At 37.3% G+C, this 19,341-nt stretch overlaps 1 protein-coding gene and 1 non-coding gene across 8 annotated transcripts in view; both read right to left on the bottom strand.

The window, feature by feature from the left end:
* Ssh2 (slingshot protein phosphatase 2) overlaps positions 1–19,341 on the bottom strand; it is a 263,454-nt gene that overhangs the window by 65,314 nt on the left and 178,799 nt on the right. For all 7 annotated transcript variants that reach the window (XM_048793533.1, XM_048793526.1, XM_048793551.1 and 4 more), the window contains 2 exons: positions 7,766–7,869; positions 1,772–1,836 (listed from right to left, as the gene is read on the bottom strand). In XM_048793533.1, the coding sequence (XP_048649490.1) occupies positions 1,772–1,836; positions 7,766–7,869 (169 nt within the window). The remainder of the gene's footprint in view (positions 1–1,771; positions 1,837–7,765; positions 7,870–19,341) is intronic.
* Positions 5,099–5,207, bottom strand: LOC125613770. The gene has a single exon (XR_007344341.1). It is a non-coding gene; the product is annotated as a U6 spliceosomal RNA (small nuclear RNA).

The following is a 19,341-nucleotide window of genomic DNA, read 5'->3' as shown; positions in this document are numbered from 1 at the left end:
ACGTATTAAGAATTGTATGCAAAAAAAATAAGAGAGCTCATGTATAATGGCATAATTTGGTGTGAACAAAATATATAGAGTTACAAAAATTGTGCTGTGAATGGATAATTATGAATGTAATGCACTCCACTATTGTCATGTATGTAAGAAATAAAAAAAGAAAAAAATTAATTCTCAGATATTAAAATCACATGAGGGACATATGATCATTATGCTCTTCCCCTTGATGTTGATTCAGTATTTCTCACTAAAATTCATGAATCTAAATCTTTAACTTACAACCCCAAGGGATTTTAATATAAGTGAGAAACAGTGTTCTAGAAACATGAAAAAATAATGTTATGATTCAGTGTTGGAATATTAAACTATATTAAAATAGTTTGGCAGATAAAAAAAAATAGGCTGGGGATGTGGCTCAATGGTTAAGTGTCCCTGGATACAATCCCTGATACCAATAAGAATAAAAGAGCCTGCACCAAACCTCTCCCGACCCCAGTCTAGACACATTTCCCCTTGTGAGAATAAAATTTCAGTGTTGCCAGAAATTTTTGACTTTTGAAGACCAAAATCTGGATTTTTTCCCCCCCTTTGCAGTGCTGGGGATCAAAACCAGGACCTTGTGCATGACACGCAAGTGTAATACCATTGAGTCACATTCCCAGTCCCCAATTTGGATTTAAAAAAAAATTTTTTTTTAGTTGTTGATAGACCTCTATCTTATTTATTTATATGTTTCTGAGAATCGAACCCAATGCCTCACACATGCCAGGCAAGTGTGCTACTTACTGCTAAGTGAGAGCCCCAACCCATCCCCAATCTGGATTTTTATATGAATCCATTCAGCTTCAAAATTCTGGCTAAAGCTAGATGTAGTGGTGCACACCTGTAATCCCAGTAACTCGGGAGACTGAGGTAGGAGGAAGATAGCAAGTTCAAGAGCCAACCTTCAACTTAGACCCTATCTTAAAAGAAAAAATTTTAAAAGGGTTGTGGGTGTATTTCAGAGGCAGAATGCTTACAAACATAAAAAAAAAAAAAAAAATACTGTGTGGTCCAAACAAAACATATCTCTTGCCTATGCGCTGCCAGTTTGAGACCACTAATTTATAGCATTAAATCAATTTGCCTGCTCTATCTTTTAGTCTCTATTTTACCTATTGTAACAAAAGTGTCCTTTTCACACTCTTCAATACATTTTCATGTACATTTGATCCTCTCCACTATGAAAGGCAATCAGGAGATGAGGAAAAAGGCACAGATAGCTGAAGGTAACTTGCCCAACATCACATGATTAGCATAAACTTAAGCCCAGGTCTCCTGATGCTGAGTTCAGCATCAATCCTTGATGATTTCACTCCCTCTTTGTCACTCCCTATGTATGCTTTTGCTTAAGTTTTGTCCTCACCTGAAACAATTTCTTTCTACTAATCCAAATCTCATTATCTTTCAAGACCCATTCAACCTCCATTATCTACATAAAATCTTCTTATATTAGGTAAAAGTACCAAGTTTTCTCTGCTTTTTCCAAAACTAAGATATTGTGGGCAATAACTTACAAATGAATACTTATCAATGGCCTTGAACCATCAAATTATTTTTCATAACTCTCCATTAGTCTATAACTACAATTAAATCCTAAGTTCCTGGTACTATTCTTCTTTTCTTTTCTACATAGTTCTCAGTGCTGTGTCAGAACACAAAAATGTATTAAATGTTGGATATTTTAGACAATATTTTGAGGAAAAGAATTATGATGATACTACTAACTTACCAGCCTGATATTGTCTTCTGGGCGGAGTAATATGAACATTGCTTGGAGATGCTGCTGGAGATCACCTGGTGAAATTCACAAAATAAAGGATAATTATTCTCCATTCTAGTATCAAGACAAAAGATTCCTTCTATCCTATCAAATTGTAAAGGAAAGTTCTGGTTCACTGAAGGATTAATTAGACACAAAAATTAAGTATGATTATTGATTTTTTTTAAATGCAGAAAGAATGGTAGTCTGCATCTTTATACATTCATTTTTAGTCTATATTACATTAAAATCTGCATTTGACCTATGGAAAGTGCACTTGGACCAATCACAGTTTTGTATAATGTCTATGAATGAGAGACCTGCTGGGCAGAGGCAGCTGGCTATGCTTTCAGGCCCATTGAAGGTGGCACTGAGGGCATTTTGAAAATATGATGTGTGATCTAATGTTCAAAGAATCACCCCTAACTTTTAAACAGCCAATCCTTGTGTCATTTCTATTTTTGTAAAGTAATCTTCAGCTGCACTTAACCTAAGAAGACTATTAGATTTTCCCTAGAATAAGTGGCTGAGAGTATATATTAAATATAGTATATTAGGAATTTCTATTTTCTTAAACATATCACATGCTTTAAAATTGCCATTATTCCAATCCTTATTTGTTCTTTTTTTTAAAGAATTTTTTAATATTTATTTTTTTTAGTTTTCGGCAGACACAACATCTTTGTTTGTATGTGGTGCTGAGGATCGAACCCGGGCCGTACGCATGCCAGGCGAGTGCGCTACCGCTTGAGCCACATCCCCAGCCCCCCTTATTTGTTCTTATGCATTTTATAAAACTAAGTCAAAATTTTTTTTTGTACTATATCAGATTTCCTCATATTCCCTATTATGTACTAGGAAATCTGAGGCATTGGCTAACAGAAGACAATTAGACAATGCGCTGTTATATATATGACAATCTAAGAACCAAAAACTTCATACCTGTCCACCCAGGCCCAGCTTTTTCTAAGAATCTAATGTGACTGACAGGGATGCTAATATAACCTGTTCTCACATTAGTCTTGGGAGAATACGTATACAATTTCCATCATGTTAATTTCATAGCTGTTAATTATGGGATGATATGTGCAAAAAGTAGAGAAAGGAAGGAAAAAAGTAGACTAGAAACAGATGTGTTGATCTAGATGGTCACTAAGTCTAAAAGTCTTTCCTGCCTACTCCTTCCCTCAAAGAATAGTTTTCTTGCCTCCCTCCTCAATTTCATGGATGACTTCTGACCAATTCCATTATTGCAGAATCTATCAACATTTTAAAAAAATATTTATTGTTTAGTTGTAGATAGACACAATATCTTTGTTTTATTTATTTATTTATTTTTATATGGTGTTGAGGCTCGAACCCAGGGCCTTGTACAGGCAAGGCGAGTGCTCTACCGCTGAGCCATAACCCCAGCCTTCTATCAATATTTTTAAAAAATTTTTATTCTAATTTGTTATTATGACAGCAGAATGTATTACAATTCATATTACAGAGCACAATTTTTCATATCTCTGTTTGTATACAAAGTATCTTCACACCATTCCTGTCTTCATACATATAGTTTGGATAATGATGTCCATCTCATTCCACCATCATTTCTAACCCCATGCCCCCTCCTTTCCCCTCCAACCTCTTTTCCCTATCTTGAGTTCATCTATTTCTACCATGCTCCCCCTCCCAACCCAACTATGAATCAGCCTCCTTATATCACAGAAAACATTCAGCATTTGGTCTTTTGGGATTGGCTGACTTCACTTAGCATTATATTCTCCAACTCCATCCATTTACCTGCAAATGCCATGATTTTATTCTCTTATATTGCCGATAATATTCCATTGTGTATATATATCACATTCTCTTTATCCATTCATCTACTGAAAGGCATCTAGGTTGGTTCTACAATTTAGCTATTGTGAACTGTGCTGCTATAGATATAAACATTGATGTGGCTGTGTCTCTGTGGTATGCTGTTTTTTAGTCCTTTGGGTATAGACCAAGGAGAGGGATAGCTGGGTCAACTGGTGGTTCCATTCCCAACTTTCCAAGGAATCTTCATACTGCTTTCCAGATTGGCTGCACCAATTTGCAGTCCCACCAGCAACATAAGGTTGTGCCTTTTCCCCCACATCCTCGCCAACACTTATTGTTGTTTGTGTTCTTAATAGCTGCCATTCTGACTGGAGTGAGATGAAATCTTTGAGTAGTTTTGATTTGCATTTCTCTAATTGCTAGAGATGCTGAATATTTTTTTCATATATTCGTTGATTGATTATAATTGTCTTCTGAGAAGTTTCTGTTCAGGTCCTTGGCCCATTTACTGATTGGGTTATTCATTTTTTTTGGTATTTAGTTTTTTTGAGTTCTTTATATACTCTAGAGATTAGTGCTCTATCTGATGTGCAAGTGGTAAAAATTTGCTCTCAAGATGTAGGTTCTCTAATCACCTCACTGATTGTTTCTTTTGCTGAGAATCTTTTTAGTTCAAATCCATCCTACTTATTGATTCTTGATTTTAATTCTTGTGTTATAGGAGTCTTATTAAGGAAGTTGGGGCCTAATCTGACATAATGGAGATTTAGACCTACTTTTTCTTCTAATAGGTGCAGGGTCTCTGGTTTAATTTCTAGGTCCTTGATCCATTTTGAGTTGAGTTTTGTGCATGGTGAGAGATAGAGGCTTAATTTCATTTTTGTTGCATATGGATTTCCAGTTTTCCCAGCACCATTTGTTGAAGAGGCTATCTTTTCTCCAATGTATGTTTTTGGCGCCTCTTTCTAATACAAGACAACTGTAATAGTGAGGGTAGTCTCTGTGTCCTCTATTCTGTACCACTGGTCTACTGATCTATTTTGGTGCCAATACCATGCTATTTTTGTTACTATTGCCCTGTAGTATAGGTTATGGTCTGGTATAGTGATGCCACCTGCTTCACTCTTCTTGCTAAGGATTTCTTTAGCTATTCTGGGTCTCTTATTTTCCAGATGAACTTCATGACTGCTTTTCTATCTCTATGAGGAATGTCATTGAGATTTTGATTGGAATTACATTAAATCTGTACAATGCTTTTGGCATTATGGTCATTTTGACAATATTAAATCTACCTATCCAAGGACAAGGGAGATCTCTTCATCAACTAAGGTCTTCTTTAATTACTTTCTTTAGTGTTCTGTAGTTTTCATTGTAGAGGTCTTTCACCTCTTTAGGTTGATTCCCAAGTATTTTATTTTATTTTATTTTTTGAGGCTATTGTAAATGGGGTAGTTTTCCTTTCAGAGGATTTGTCACTGATATACAGAAAAAAAAATGGAACACTTCATGAATTTGCATGCCATCCTTGTGCAGGGGCCATGCTAATCTTCTCTGTATCATTACAATTTTAGTATATGTGCTGCCTAATGCGAGCTACTTATCAACATTTTTTTTTTTTTTTTGGTGTGTGGTACTGGGGATTTTAACCAGAGATATTTTTCTACTGAGCTAAATCCCTAGATCTTTCTTTTATTTTTATTCCAACAGTCTTGCCAAGTTGCTCAGGCTAGACTTGAATGTATGATCCTCCTGCTTCAGCCTCCTGAATAAGTGGGATCACAGGCATGTGCCACCATGCCTGTTCCATAGTTTTAAAATTGCAAAACAGTATTTATTTATTTTTTTTTGTGGTACTGGGTATCAAACCTAGGAGCACTTTGCCACCAATCTACATACATATCTGGCTCTTTTTATTTTTTATTTTGAGACAGGGTCTTCCTAAGTTACCCAGGCTAGTCTAGAATTTACAATTCTCCTGCCTCAGCCTCCCTACCCACTGGAATTACAGGGATGCACCACCACACCTGTCTGTATTTGGATATTTTAAATGCAACTCTCAGATAAAAAAAAAATTCTAACCAGTTGATGAAACATGAATAAAAAATACAATTAGACTATTGATCAGTTCTCTGTTCTGTCACCCTCTTCCAGTTTCTATGAGCTTAGCAAAGGCAGCTTCAATTTATGTGAAGTTGTGGCTTTTTGAACTGCCTTTATACTTACACTGCCTCATCTGTTGTGATCTGGATCACAAATCAAGCCCATTCAGCTTGTTTTAAGTCTACTTTCATTTTTTGTTTTTGGGTACCGGGGATTGAACTCAGGGGCACTTGACCACTGAGCTACATTCCCAGTCTTATTTTGCATTTTATTTAGAGACAGGGTCTCACTGAGTTGCTTAGGGCCTCGCTTTTGCTAAGGCTGGCTTTGAACTCTGGATCTTCCTGCCTTAGCTTGCCGAGTTGCTGTGATTATAGGTGTGAGCCACCGCGCCTGGCTCTACTTTCATTTTTCGTACGAGGAAAGCTAAGTGAACAATGTCAAGTAGACATAGAGGTGGCAGTTGAGTTGAGTGTGGAAGTTTGACCAAAGAAAAAGCCAAAAAGGGCAGGAACTTTAAAAGCTACTGAGCCTGCTTAAAATTATAAGGCACAGAGCCAGCCTCAGCAAAAGCAAGGTGCTAATAAGCAACTCAGTGAGACCCTGTCTCTAAATAAATTACAAAATAGGGCTTGGGATGTGGCTTAGTGGTTGAGTGCCCATAAGTTCAATCCCTGGTATCCAAAGGGGGAAAAAATTATAAGGCACAGAGCAATTTGCCCAACATCTTAGTCAGACAAACTGGATTAAAACCAATCATTTGTCTTCTTTTTTACTATAAGTGATAAATTGCCAAACAGAAATATAAAACTCAGCTGGGCCTACTTCCTCTGTACATTCAAGCTTTTGGGAAGTGTTTCCTTTCCCCATCCCTTTACCTTCAGCAGTGGGCACTGGGGATGAAGGTTTTAGAAAGTATAAATGCCAAATAATTTTCAAAAATATTTCCTCTTACTTAAAAAAATATTTCCACTGGTGGAGAGTCCTGGTAGGAAGAAAATACCATCTAACAAAATGGATTAAAATTCTGAGCTGCTACATTTATAACTATGAAAACCCAAACAAGAAGTAGGACAGTCACTTAAATAGCTGAGCATATCCTGACTAGAGCTAAATTCAACTACTGGCTCAATGGGATCTCATATTTCTGGCTCTTCTCTCTGACCTACACACTCAAAGTTTACAGTCTTCTTTGTTTCCTTCCTAGTAATTGCAATTTCTTCTAATCCTGCAGGTCACAAGTCACCAAAGCTGCATATCTGAAACAATGAGCTACCATCTCTTTGTATAGTATTGAACAAGATTACTGTCCTCAGGTTGTCTTTTATTTTCTCCTGAAAATGACACAGAGTTTGTTTGGAAGAAGAGAATAATCAAGCTGGTTATTTTCCTAAACTTTGAATAGCCTACGAGAACCCTCTCTCCCTAGGACACAGTTTATCTGATTCTTTTTAACACCATAGGTGCATTTGACTTTAGAGAAATCCAACAAAAGGAAATATAATGTATATACTATTGTTGGCAGATACTTAAAAATCAGAGTTCTACACTTATTCCTAGAAACACAATTATCTGATGCCTCCTTGTTTTACCAAAGCCCTGTGAACTAAATTTCTAGCCTTTTATTATATATTTATTCAAGAAGCAGACTCTAGAATTTAAGGATGGCTATTTTAATTTGTGATATAAAAACTCTAGGGGCTGGGGATAAAGCTCAGTTGGTAGAGTGCTTGCCTTGCAAGCACAAGGCCCTGAGTTCAATTCCCAGCACCACAAAAACAAACAAACAAACAAAAAACCTTTTCATTACAGTATTTTTGTACCTTCTCATTATTGTTCCAACAAACATTTACTGAACATCTACTATATGTGTAAGGCACTTTGGTTAAGTGTTACAAAAATGGGCTGTGAGAGTGAAAAAGTGATTAAAGAACAGAATAAAAAATTTTTTTCATTATTAAGGAACTGTTGGAAAAATGGGGATAAGGAAGTGAGCCTTTTAAAATAAAACAAAAGGCAAGGTAACAAAAAGGATTGGTATGTGTGTAGCTTTACCTGCATGTTTGTTCCGTCTGTGGCTGATTCTTGGTGTGGATGAGCCATTTCCCCGTGGTAGAAAAAGGGCAGCACCTTTGACAGTTAAAAAGCTCTCGCTGATGCTGTAAAGAAAAAAAGTCAAAAGAAAATAAATTACTTAAGGAACAAAATTAAAGAGGATGCAGACACACTTTAGGATTATTCTCTCTTATTTCACATTAATAGAATAAACAACTCTTTCAGTGTTACCCACAGAATCTGCAAAGGGTAGAACTTTTAATTCGCCAATGGCAAAATTTAGAAACACATAATGTAGGGCTCCAAGTTTGCTTTTGAGTATGGTACTGCTACTCAGGGTTAGCTATTGTATTGTAAATGACACTGCCTATTCAACAGTTCCACCTGGAAATCTAACTGGAATCTTAAATTGCCAAAACTAAACTCTTGGGCTGGGGATGTAGCTTGGCGATAAGGTAATTGACTAGCATGCAGGAGACCCTGGGTTCCACCCCCAGCACTGCAAAAAAAAAAAAAACAACAAAACTCTCTTAAGAGGGTTTTGTTGGGCCCCTGCCCTAACTGAATTCTAGATTCATCCACCAGCTGTGTGGGGCAAATACATAGTAGTCATCCTTGGTTTCTCTTTTTCCCTCCTATGTATACATCTAATCCATAAGTAAGTCTATGAACTTTATTTTCAAATATCTCGAATCTTCCCACTTATCCCTATTATCGCTGACTCTGGTCCACTGCACCATCATTTCTCACTAGTACTGCTGTAAACCCTCCTCCCCAAGCCTTTTATTACAGAAAAATTCAAACATACATAAAACAGAAAGAATAATAAAATAAACCCCCACATTCCTATTCGGTTTTAATTTATGGCTAATTTTGTTTCTTCTATGTACTCATCCTCCTCACCTTGCCCCTAAAGGGTGAAACAAATCACAGACATTATTTCAGCAAAAGTCTCTTAATAGGTCTGTCTGCAACTATTTATGTTCCCCTCTCCATTATTCACTCACCAATCAGTGATTTTAAAAATATAAAATCATACAATATCACTTCCCTGCTTAAAAAAATCATTTTCATACTTAAAAATGAAAAGCCAATCTTTGGCTTGTTCTTTGAAGCCCTTGTCACACCCTATGGCAAGTTCTTTGATCTTACACCATCTCCCCTTCTGTTTACTATGAGCTAGTTGAACTGCCTTTTCTGATTCTTTAGTATTCCAGGCCCCTTTCTTAAGACCTTTGTATTTTTTGGAAGATTTTTCTCCTGGTTGGTCTTAGATCCAATATCACCATCTCTCTTCTCTCTCATCCCGATAATACTCTATCCTGTTGCTGTTTCCTTCAGGATATTTCTCAAAAACTAAAATTATATTTATCCACTGGTATCCTTGATTGCTTTATCTCCATATAAGAGAATATAAGCTCTATGAGAGCAAGGACTTGACTTTGCTCCACACTAGAAATAATACTGGACACACATTAGATGTTCAAAAGATGTGATGAGGGCTGGGGATGTGGCTCAAGCGGTAGCGCGCTCGCCTGGCATGCGTGCGGCCCGGGTTTGATCCTCAGCACCACATACCAACAAAGATGTTGTGTACGCCAAGAACTAAAAAATAAATATTAAAAAAAAATTTCTCTCTCTCTCAAAAAAAAAAAAAAAAAGATGTGATGAATGAATGAATTCATCTTGGGGCTTTCCCCACAGTTATATCTATTTTGTCACTACAGCAGGATTATAATTTAGGATGAGCCTGACAAGTAAATAAAAAGCAATATAGAATTCAATGCATAGGACAGATTAGTGAGCTATAAAATAAATGTATGATGATAAATTAATCGGCAAATGTAAATCACCTGTTCAATGCTGTCAGTTGTTGACTCAATTTTATCCTTTAATAAAGTGGCATGAAGCTGATAAAACTTTTCAGGTAACCTGCCAACTAGATTGAAACATATCTTACAAAACAGCAATCTATAGATGCCACTTTAAAATAATCTGCATGTTGACTTGGAGGGGCTGCCTTGATTTTTTTGTTTTGTTTTCATCTTTAAATAAAGCATTGCTCTCTTGTGGTTTATTGCACAAGCCTTGTCTCTTGTTATATGGTGGTGTGCACATGCTACCCTGCTGTGGGCCACCATTCCACTCACATTACAGGAACAACCTAAAACAAAATTTCTGAGTGACAGGATGAGTGGGGTATACCACAGACAGGAAATGAAATTCACATTTCTGCCAACACAGCAGCCTTCCGCTTTACTAAATGAAAATACTTTTAAAAATAAAGGCTAAATAATCTACCTATTCACCAGGAAAAAATAACAGCTTTTAGCACTTTGGTTTTCAGTAAATAAAACCGTTCTCTACATCTAAAAATGAAGTATATTTGTTGAGAGCTTAAAACAGCTGAGCATACTCAGTCATTCCTTTTGTGGGATAGAGGTAGTTTCTCTTTGGCAAAGAAAGTTTAAGAATTAACTTCCTGGTTTTGACAGTTCTGTAATATTGTCCTTACATACTTCTGATGCTTATGCTTTTAAGCATATTTATGTAAACTGTATTTAAATGTGTTCTTTAAAATATATGTAGTACTTTCAAAACAAGATGAGAGCTGGGGTGGTAGACAAGGGCCCTTGGTTAATTCAAAGCTGACTAGACTCCAAAAATTATAAAGATAACACCAACAATCACACTCACATAAGAAATAAAGAAAAAGAACTCTCCTATTTGAATTATTTCACAAATCTCAGCACACTTTTCTGACATAACAAAATGCCCAGCAGACACAGCTGAGATAGGAGGCAGTTACTAGGTTTTGATACAGGCTCCCAGAGAACCATGGCATATACCTCTGGATGCTATAATCAGTCATCTTTATTCCATGGCCTCAAATTATGGCCCCTCCGTTATCATAAAGGTGACAGAATGCTGGTCAAAAGGAGACCAGGAATGAGAGTGTGGCTGATTATTAAATTCCTTTATCATGGGGCTGGGGTTGCAGCTCAGCAGTACAGCGCTCATCTAGCATGTGCGAGGCCCTGGGTTCGATCCTCAGCACCACATAATGAATGAATGAATGAATGAATGAATGAATAAAAGGCATTGTGTCCATCTTTAATTAAAAAAATATTTTTTAAAAATCCTTTTTCGGGGCTGGGGATGTGGCTCAGGCGGTAACGCGCTTGCCTGGCATGAGCGGGGCACTGGGTTCGATCCTCAGCACCACATAAAAATAAAATAAAGATGTTGTGTCCACCGAAAACTAAAAAACAAATATTAAAAAAAATCCTTTATCATCATTGAAAAAAGTTGGAAGCTCTATACATACTAACAAAGATAGGATGGAAGCACAGTGGCATGGAAGTAAAAATCAAAGTTCACAACTCTCAAATTTAGGTAGATCAAATTCAACTTGAAAATGAAATGCTTTGTTTGCAATAAATTTCATCTCAGATACTTCAGTTTAAGGTAAAAGCTTAGCATATCCTGCCAGAATATTCAAAGATTTATTGAAGTAAATATCAGATTTTCTGAAAGAGCTGCCTGAAGAGAACAACTGATAGAATTGTTCTCTAATTAAAAATCTGTTCTTTACAAGGGAAAGTGAAAACTTATTCACATTTTCTGAATTGGCAAGTTCTTTATAGTCTGGCCCAGAAACAAGACTTCAATTAACTCTACAGAGTGATGTGAGCATAGATGCCTAAGTCAAAGATAAACCCCAAAGACTAAAGAACCCTTATATTAAAGAAGAAACAAGATAAAGAGAATGCTACTCTTATGATATAAAGATGAAAAATGACTAATTGCTTATAGGAAAACAACACTTAGAGGATCACCTTTCTAACAGAATGATATTGAGGTCCTCTGGAGTCTTTACTAGCACATAACTGAAGAATGTCTATTCCTCTCTTTGCCATAAAATCACTTGCTCAACAAGGGAAAAGGCATCTCTGGTTAGATAAGTGAAAAGAGCTAATAATAGTTAACTTGACTAGATGCCTACTGTATGCTAGGCATTGAGTACTTCATTTACTGCCGCAGTCTGGCTGGGCACAATCAGGAGCCACTTGTCAAAAGAAACTAACTTTATTTTTAGAACCACACACGCCAAACAAAACAGCCTCTCAGGAAAAACCCTCAGAGCCTCAACTGCCACCACCGGCTTTCCACAAGCCTCTCTCTCCCACCCAAGCTTCTCTCCACCTCCCACAATCCTCCTGCTCTTGAGGCCGATTGGCTGGGTCATGTGGGCGGAGCCAAAAAAGTCCCCCAATGAGCAGCTCCGTGGTCTGAAAGGGCAGGGAAACAGCCCAATGAGCATCACCGCAGAGGAGCCAATCAGCTAGATGTCGCTGGGGCTGCTGTGAGCCAATCATCAGCTGGCAGCTGGAAGTTTGCTGGGGCCCCTTCGGCTATGGCTCTCAACAATTTACCCTTCACCATAAACCTATGAAGTAGGTACTATTTTTATTCCTAATTTACATGCGAGAGTCTAAGTGGCTAGGAAGCCTCAGAGCAAGGATTCAAACCAAGACCTGACTTGAAATCACTTGCTTCTTTCTATGTTGCTCTAGCTTTAGGAAACAGTTTACTGTAGATGAGATACAGTGTCCTCCCTACATGGCTTTTTGAAAAAAAAATTTTAAAGAGAGTACAGAGTGAGAGAAAAGGACTGAAATCAATTCAGACCTCAACTCTTCTCATTCCTCCCACCCGCCAAAGGTCATAAATAGATTATACTGAGGGGAATGAAGAACATCTGGAATGAGAAATGAATCCAGTTGAGATGGGCAGTTAGGAACTGTAATCTCTGCTAGGAATGATAGTAGCATTTTAGTCTCAAAAATGGAGGAAAGAGCACTGTGCTTTTAATATATCTGAGAAGCTTTCTGTATCATTCCCTTATGATCAAATCACTTCCTCAAGTCTTACTATCATTAACTGGTAGTTGCTTCTCAGGCAAAGTGTAAAGGAAAAGGTCAACTCAGAGAAGAAAAACTTAATTATTATAACATTGGAATGATCTTTGAGGAATGTAATCAGGGTGATCATCCATGACCAGCAGGAAGGTTAAAGAAGCAAAACAAAGCAACAACACACCTGACCAAACTGCTGAAAATCAGAATAGAAAATCTACTGTTTTAAATGCATGCAATACATGTGATCGTTTACTATGAGAAGGCAAGTTTCAGAAAGGGAATGTAATACTTTTATCTCAAAGTTAAAATTAAGAAAGTAGATCTCATGTTTATAATGTTTGTAATGCTGAATTCCCTAGTTTGTTTGGTATTCCTGCCTGAAGCCAAAATTTATAGGTAAATTATTTTGTAATACTGACTATACATAATATTATCACACAGAGTTGGTTGGATGGCATTTATGTTAAATTCAAAGACACATAATCTATTTTTGCCTTAAAGAATATTGACCTAGAGGAAACTTTCAAATACATTCCACCTAGCCAACATTTTACTTTCCCTCTCCTCATAAACTTTCCCTGCTTATTATTTAACTTTCAGACTTGAAGTGCTAGGGAAGCCTCTGCCAATCCCACTAAACGGAAAAAGTATTCATGCCCTCACTTAGTGTGACCATATCATAATGAAAGGGAATTTTTAAAATATATTTTTTATTTGTTCTAATTAGTTATACATGACAGACACATCATACACAAATGGAGTATATCTGCTCATTCGTCTGGTTGTACATGATGTAGAGTTACACAGGTCATGTACTCATACATGCACATAGGGTAATAATGTCCAATTTATTCTACTATCATTCCTTCCCCCATATCCCCTCACCTCCCTTCACTCCCCTCGGTCTAGTCCAAAATACCTCTATTCTCCCCTCTACCCTTATAGTGAATTAGCATCCGCATATCAGAGAAAACATTCAGCCATTGGTTCTTTGGGATTGACTTATTTCACTTAGCATAATATTCTCCAGTTCCATCCAGTTACTTCTGTTGAAGGGCACCTAGGTTGGTTCTATAGTTTAGCTATTGTGAATTGAGCTGCTATAAACATTGATGTGGCTGCATCATTGTAGTATGCTGAATAGTTTACTCTTCAAGCAGAATGTTCTTTTGTAAAAATTTTTATTCTAATTTTTTATATAAGACAGTGGGATGCATTACAATTCATATTACACATATAGAGCACAATATTTCATATCTCTGGTTGTATAAAAAGTGTCTTCACACCATTCCTATCTTCATACATATAGTTTAGATAATGATGTCCATCTCATTCCACCATCATTTCTAACCCCATGTTCCCTCCTTTCCCCTCCCACCCCCTTTCCCTGTCTAGAGTTCATCTATTTCTACCATGCTCCCCCTCCCAACCCAACTATGAATCAGCCTCCTTATATCAGAGAAAACATTCAGCATTTGGTCTTTTGGGATTGGCTAACTTCACTTAGCATTATATTCTCCAACTCCATCCATTTACCTGCAAATGCCATGATTTTATTCTCTCGTATTGCTGAGTAATATTCCATTATGTATATATACCACATTCTCTTTATCCATTCATCTACTGAAAGGCATCTAGGTTGGTTCCACAATTTAGCTATTGTGAACTGTGCTGCTATAAATATAAACATTGATGTGGCTGTGTTTCTGTGGTATGCTGTTTTTTAATCCTTTGGGTATAGACCAAGGAGAGGGATAGCTGGGTCAACTGGTGGTTCCATTCCCAGCTTTCCAAGGAATCTTCATATTGCTTTCCAGATTGGCTGCACCAATTTGCAGTCCCTCCAGAAAAGTATGGTTGTGCCTTTTCCCCCACATCCTTGCCAATACTTATTATTTGTGTTCTTGATAGCTGCCATTCTGACTGGAGTGAGATGAAATCAGTTTTGATTTGCATTTCTCTAATTGCTAGAGATGCTGAACATTTTTTTTTTCATATATTCGTTGATTGATTATAATTGTCTTCTGAGAAGTTTCTGTTCAGGTCCTTGGCCCATTTACTGATTGGGTTATTCATTTTATTAATTTTTTTGGTGTTTAGTTTTTTTGAGTTCTTTATATACCCTAGAGATTAGTGCTCTATCCAATGTGCAAGTGGTAAAAATTTGCTCCCAAGATGTAGGCCCTCTATTCACCCGATTGTTTCTTTTGCTGAGAAGAAGCTTTTTAGTTCAAATCCATCCTACTTATTGATTCTTGATTTTAATTCTTGTGTTATAGGAGTCTTATTAAGGAAGTTGGGGCCTAATCTGACATAATGGAGATTTAGACCTACTTTTTTTTCTAATAGGTGCAGGGTCTCTGGTTTAATTTCTAGGTCCTTGATCCACTTTGAGTTGAGTTTTGTGCATGGTGAGAGATAGAGGCTTAATTTCATTTTTGTTGCATATGGATTTCCAGTTTTCCCAGCACCATTTGTTGAAGAGGCTATCTTTTCTCCAATGTATGTTTTTGGCGCCTCTTTCTAATACAAGACAACTGTAATAGTGAGGGTAGTCTCTGTGTCCTCTATTCTGTACCACTGGTCTACTGATCTATTTTGGTGCCAATACCATGCTATTTTTGTTACTATTGCCCTGTAGTTTAGATTATGGTCTGGTATAGTGATGCCACCTGCTTCACTCTTCTTGCTAAGGATTTCTTTAACTATTCTGGGTCTCTTATTATGAAAGGGAATTTTATAACAAGAAATTTTAAATAACAGACCAGAGGTCAAGGGACTACAGAACTATCAATATAGAAGCCTACTGAAGTTCAGCTATTCAAAACAGGAGAGAAAAGAAGGTACATCGTTGTGCCTTGATGTATGAAATATGGCTGCACAATGTCAAAAAGCATTTTTTCAGGTAATGAGGAAAACTTGACTTTTTAATTCCTAAAGGAATTTAGATCACAATGGGAGACAATCCAACCCAAATATAATACTGCTTTTTCTTTTTTTGGTACCAGGGATTGACCCAGGGGCACTTAGCCACTACTGAGCCATATCTCCTACCCTTTTTACTTTTTATTTTGAGACTGTGTTTTGCTAAGTTGCTTAGGGCCTCATTAAATTGCTGAATCTGGCTTTGAACTTGCAATCTCCTGCCTTAGCATCCAGAGTGGCTGGGATTACAGGCGTGTACCACCACATATATCTTATACTGTTTTCCATAATTAAACATTCCACTCCTACCACACATTGCCAAACATTCATTTGACAATATCAGAGCATCAAGTCATACCTGGAATCATCTTCCCTAGAGTATTAACTTCCAGACACATGCCTATGAATACAGGCAGCAGGATTATTTCTCTCTTTATCAGCACTCAAACAAAGGTACATCAGTAGACCAATTACTGGCAAAGCAGAGAAAGGCTTAGGATTCTAGTTCTTATTCATTAACTACAACCATCAGGCCATTTTAGTTCCAGCTAATCTTCCCCTTAACTCTGTTGCACAATGCTCCACACAACTGTACTCCAAAGGTGCAGTTATTTGCTTTCCTCTTTCCTAATTTTCTATGGTTGAAGTGGGGGAAAAGAAAAATGTCTGTTTGTTCAACGACAAGAGACAAATTCCAGCCACAACTAACATTCCTGGTCTTTTCCTACAGATCATAAATGGGAGACAAAATAAACAAACAAGCAAAAAACCCTAGAAAATTCCTTTTATTCTGTTGATTTTGAATGTTTATAAACTGATTAGACTTGTTAAAATTTTTGCCTCAACTATTTGCATCTTAAAAAGGTTTGATAGAAACAATGATTTTAACATTGGTCAGTCATACAATTCAATCATTCAATTTTCATAGATGGGGCACATTTGGTTTGACATTTGCTATTTTGTATTTTGGGTCCAGCAACAGATCTCTCTTTTCTAATATCACCCCAGTCCTCTTCTGGATATATGTGGACTTGGTGGCCTCCAGATTTTGAACTGGGGCTTTGCAAGAAGCTGGAATGTAGTTTAGGTCTAGCCTGTCTCACATTTTTCCCTGGAACTCTAAATCTTAGGCAAATAACCAAAAGGAATAGGCATAGTGGGGTACAGTCATATTAACTGTTGAGAATTTAATTAATTAAATTAAATTAAATTAATTAATTAATTAATTAATTTAATTCCTTGCCCCAAATCACACAGCTAGTCATCAGGAGAGCCAGAATTAATCCCCCATGTTATCTGACACTCAGGCTGGCACTTTAACCCTTTATCCTATGTTAGATGTTATTATAATATGATATGTTGCTGACTTAATAGACTGAAGCAAATAGCAGTTAAAAACACATCAAGTCAATTCATCCCAAGAGAACAAAGGCAGGATTTCACTGCAAAGCCTGGTATGGTGTTTGTTCTATTTTTTCACCATTTCCTGAAGACAAAAGTTCAGATCTGAGTGGGAAAAGATTGAGACATATTCTCATGAGGCACATACTTTCATCCTGTCTCTTAAAGTTGCTTCTTTTTCCTTTAGTAAGTTTCTTAGATATTAAATATTGTGGGGCTGGCCAAGTATGGTGGCACACGTCTGTAATCTCAGCAGCTTGAGAGGCTGAGACAGGAGGATCATGAGTTCAAAGTCAGCCTCAGCAACTTAGTGAGGCCCTAAGCAACTCAGTGAGACTCTTAAATAAAATATAAGAAAGAGCTTGAGATGTGGCTCATTGATTAAGCACCCTGGGTAAAATTCCTGGTATCAAAAAATCAAATAAAACTAAACATTGGGGGATTGAACTCATGGCCTTGCAAATGCTAGGCAAGCACTCTACTACTAAGCTATATCCCCAGTCCCGCACCTCCCCATATTAAAATCTAGGTCTCAAAAATAAAATGTGAGGAGGATCACAGAATCTACAAAGAAATACAGGAAAGCCTACATGGGCAAAAAGTGGCTGCCTGCCCAGTCCTTGGTTCCTTTTCAGTCTTCTCTGAGGCTAAAAGCATTTTCTTCTAGAAGCTAAATGGCTACATATACACTTGATCTCCTTTCAGAGATACAAAGCATTTAGCTTTTGGTTTAGGTTTTTAAAATACTACCAAAGGGCTGGGGATGTGGCTCTAGTGGTAGCACGCTCGCCTGGCATGCGTGCAGCCCGGGTTCGATCCTCAGCACCACATACAAAGATGTTGTGTCCGCCAAAACTAAAAAATAAATATTAAAAAATAAAATAAAATACTACCAAATAATCAAATGTCAGAGGTGGATGGTTCTGGAAAGGGTCTAGGACAGGGCATCAAATGGTCACCGGTAGACCTAGTTCAGTACATTTTGTTAGGCCAGCACAGATTTAAAATAACTTTGATGACAAAATACCTTCGAGAAGAACATATACTCTCTGTTTTTTTCTAGGTTGCCACCAATCCTGAACTTCCACAACTGCCTGACTCCCAAACTTCTGAGTTTGAGCTAAGTCTAGACCTCCCATGACAGCACTGCTGCCTTTCTAGTTTCCCTCTCTGCAGCTGCCCTGGTGAGACTCAGCCTCAGTCTTGTCTGAAAAGTTGTCCAAAACTAACCCTCCCAAATACCACCATCACCACCACAAACACCAACAACAACACACTTAGATGCCCATGAATGAGTTAGTCTTAAGGAACTTCATCAAACACAACTGACCCTAGTCTTCTGATGACTGACTGGTAGGGAATTTTGTTTAGAAGATCCTCCTTCAAGAAGAGGAGAAACTGTCTCAGATCAAAAAAGTACATTTCCATGACAGGCTGAATTAACAAAGCTTCTTGGTTCTAAATTCTAGATTTGGACACTTTTCTTTTGGAAGAAAAAAAATTTAAAGCTCTCTGACCCAAAAGTAAATGACCTGCACAGTTTCCCCCCAGTATTTAAAATGTTACATATACTGGTTACTTATTGGTTACTAAGAGACATGACCCAACATTACTTGGCACTAAATTTCAAGTAGATGTGGGAATAAAACAAAAGATTAACACTGTTCAGCATTTGAAAAATCATTTCATTTACATGATTAAACAAATGCCTTCTTAGGTATTTAAAACACACCTGCAGAAGGAATGCAAGTTAGTCTTTATTTAACCTGAAATGTCAAACACTGCTTTCAGACCCTTTCTCTTTTACCCTTGGAAAAGCCTCTTCTGAGGTTCAGGTCATCTTCATTTTGTTGTTGTCACTTTTTGACATTCTTGTTGCTATTGCTTACTTATCCCTTATCCTGGCTCACTCTCTCTTCACTCTGGTTCTTACTTCAATCTTTTTATTTTTTTTATGTTTTTATTTTTTAGTAGTAGTTGGACACAATACCTTTATTTTATTTATTTTATTTTTATGTGGTGCTGAGAATCGAACCCAGGGCCTTGCACATGGTAGGCGAGCGCTCTACCATTGAGTCACAACCCCAGCCCCTTACTACAATCTTAGATGTTCATTTATATGAACAATAGAATCTCTAAGAGCTTTGCCACCAAGCGTCTCATCTTTCTGATCCTCAAAGACCTTTACCTAGACTCTGAGACTTCTAATTCCCAGGGTCTCTCTGGAGACCATGAGATGTTGATGAACTCTGGGTGGGGGGTACTGAGGATTTAACCCAGTGGCATTGTACCACTCAGGTACATCCCCAGCCCTTTTTGATTTTTTAT

The sequence above is a fragment of the Marmota marmota genome, unplaced genomic scaffold, assembly GCF_001458135.2.
Source record: "Marmota marmota marmota unplaced genomic scaffold, marMar, whole genome shotgun sequence".
Lineage (NCBI taxonomy): Eukaryota > Metazoa > Chordata > Mammalia > Rodentia > Sciuridae > Marmota > Marmota marmota.
The sequence above is the reverse complement of the archived record's forward strand: the minus strand, read 5'-3'. Positions and strand labels throughout refer to the sequence as shown.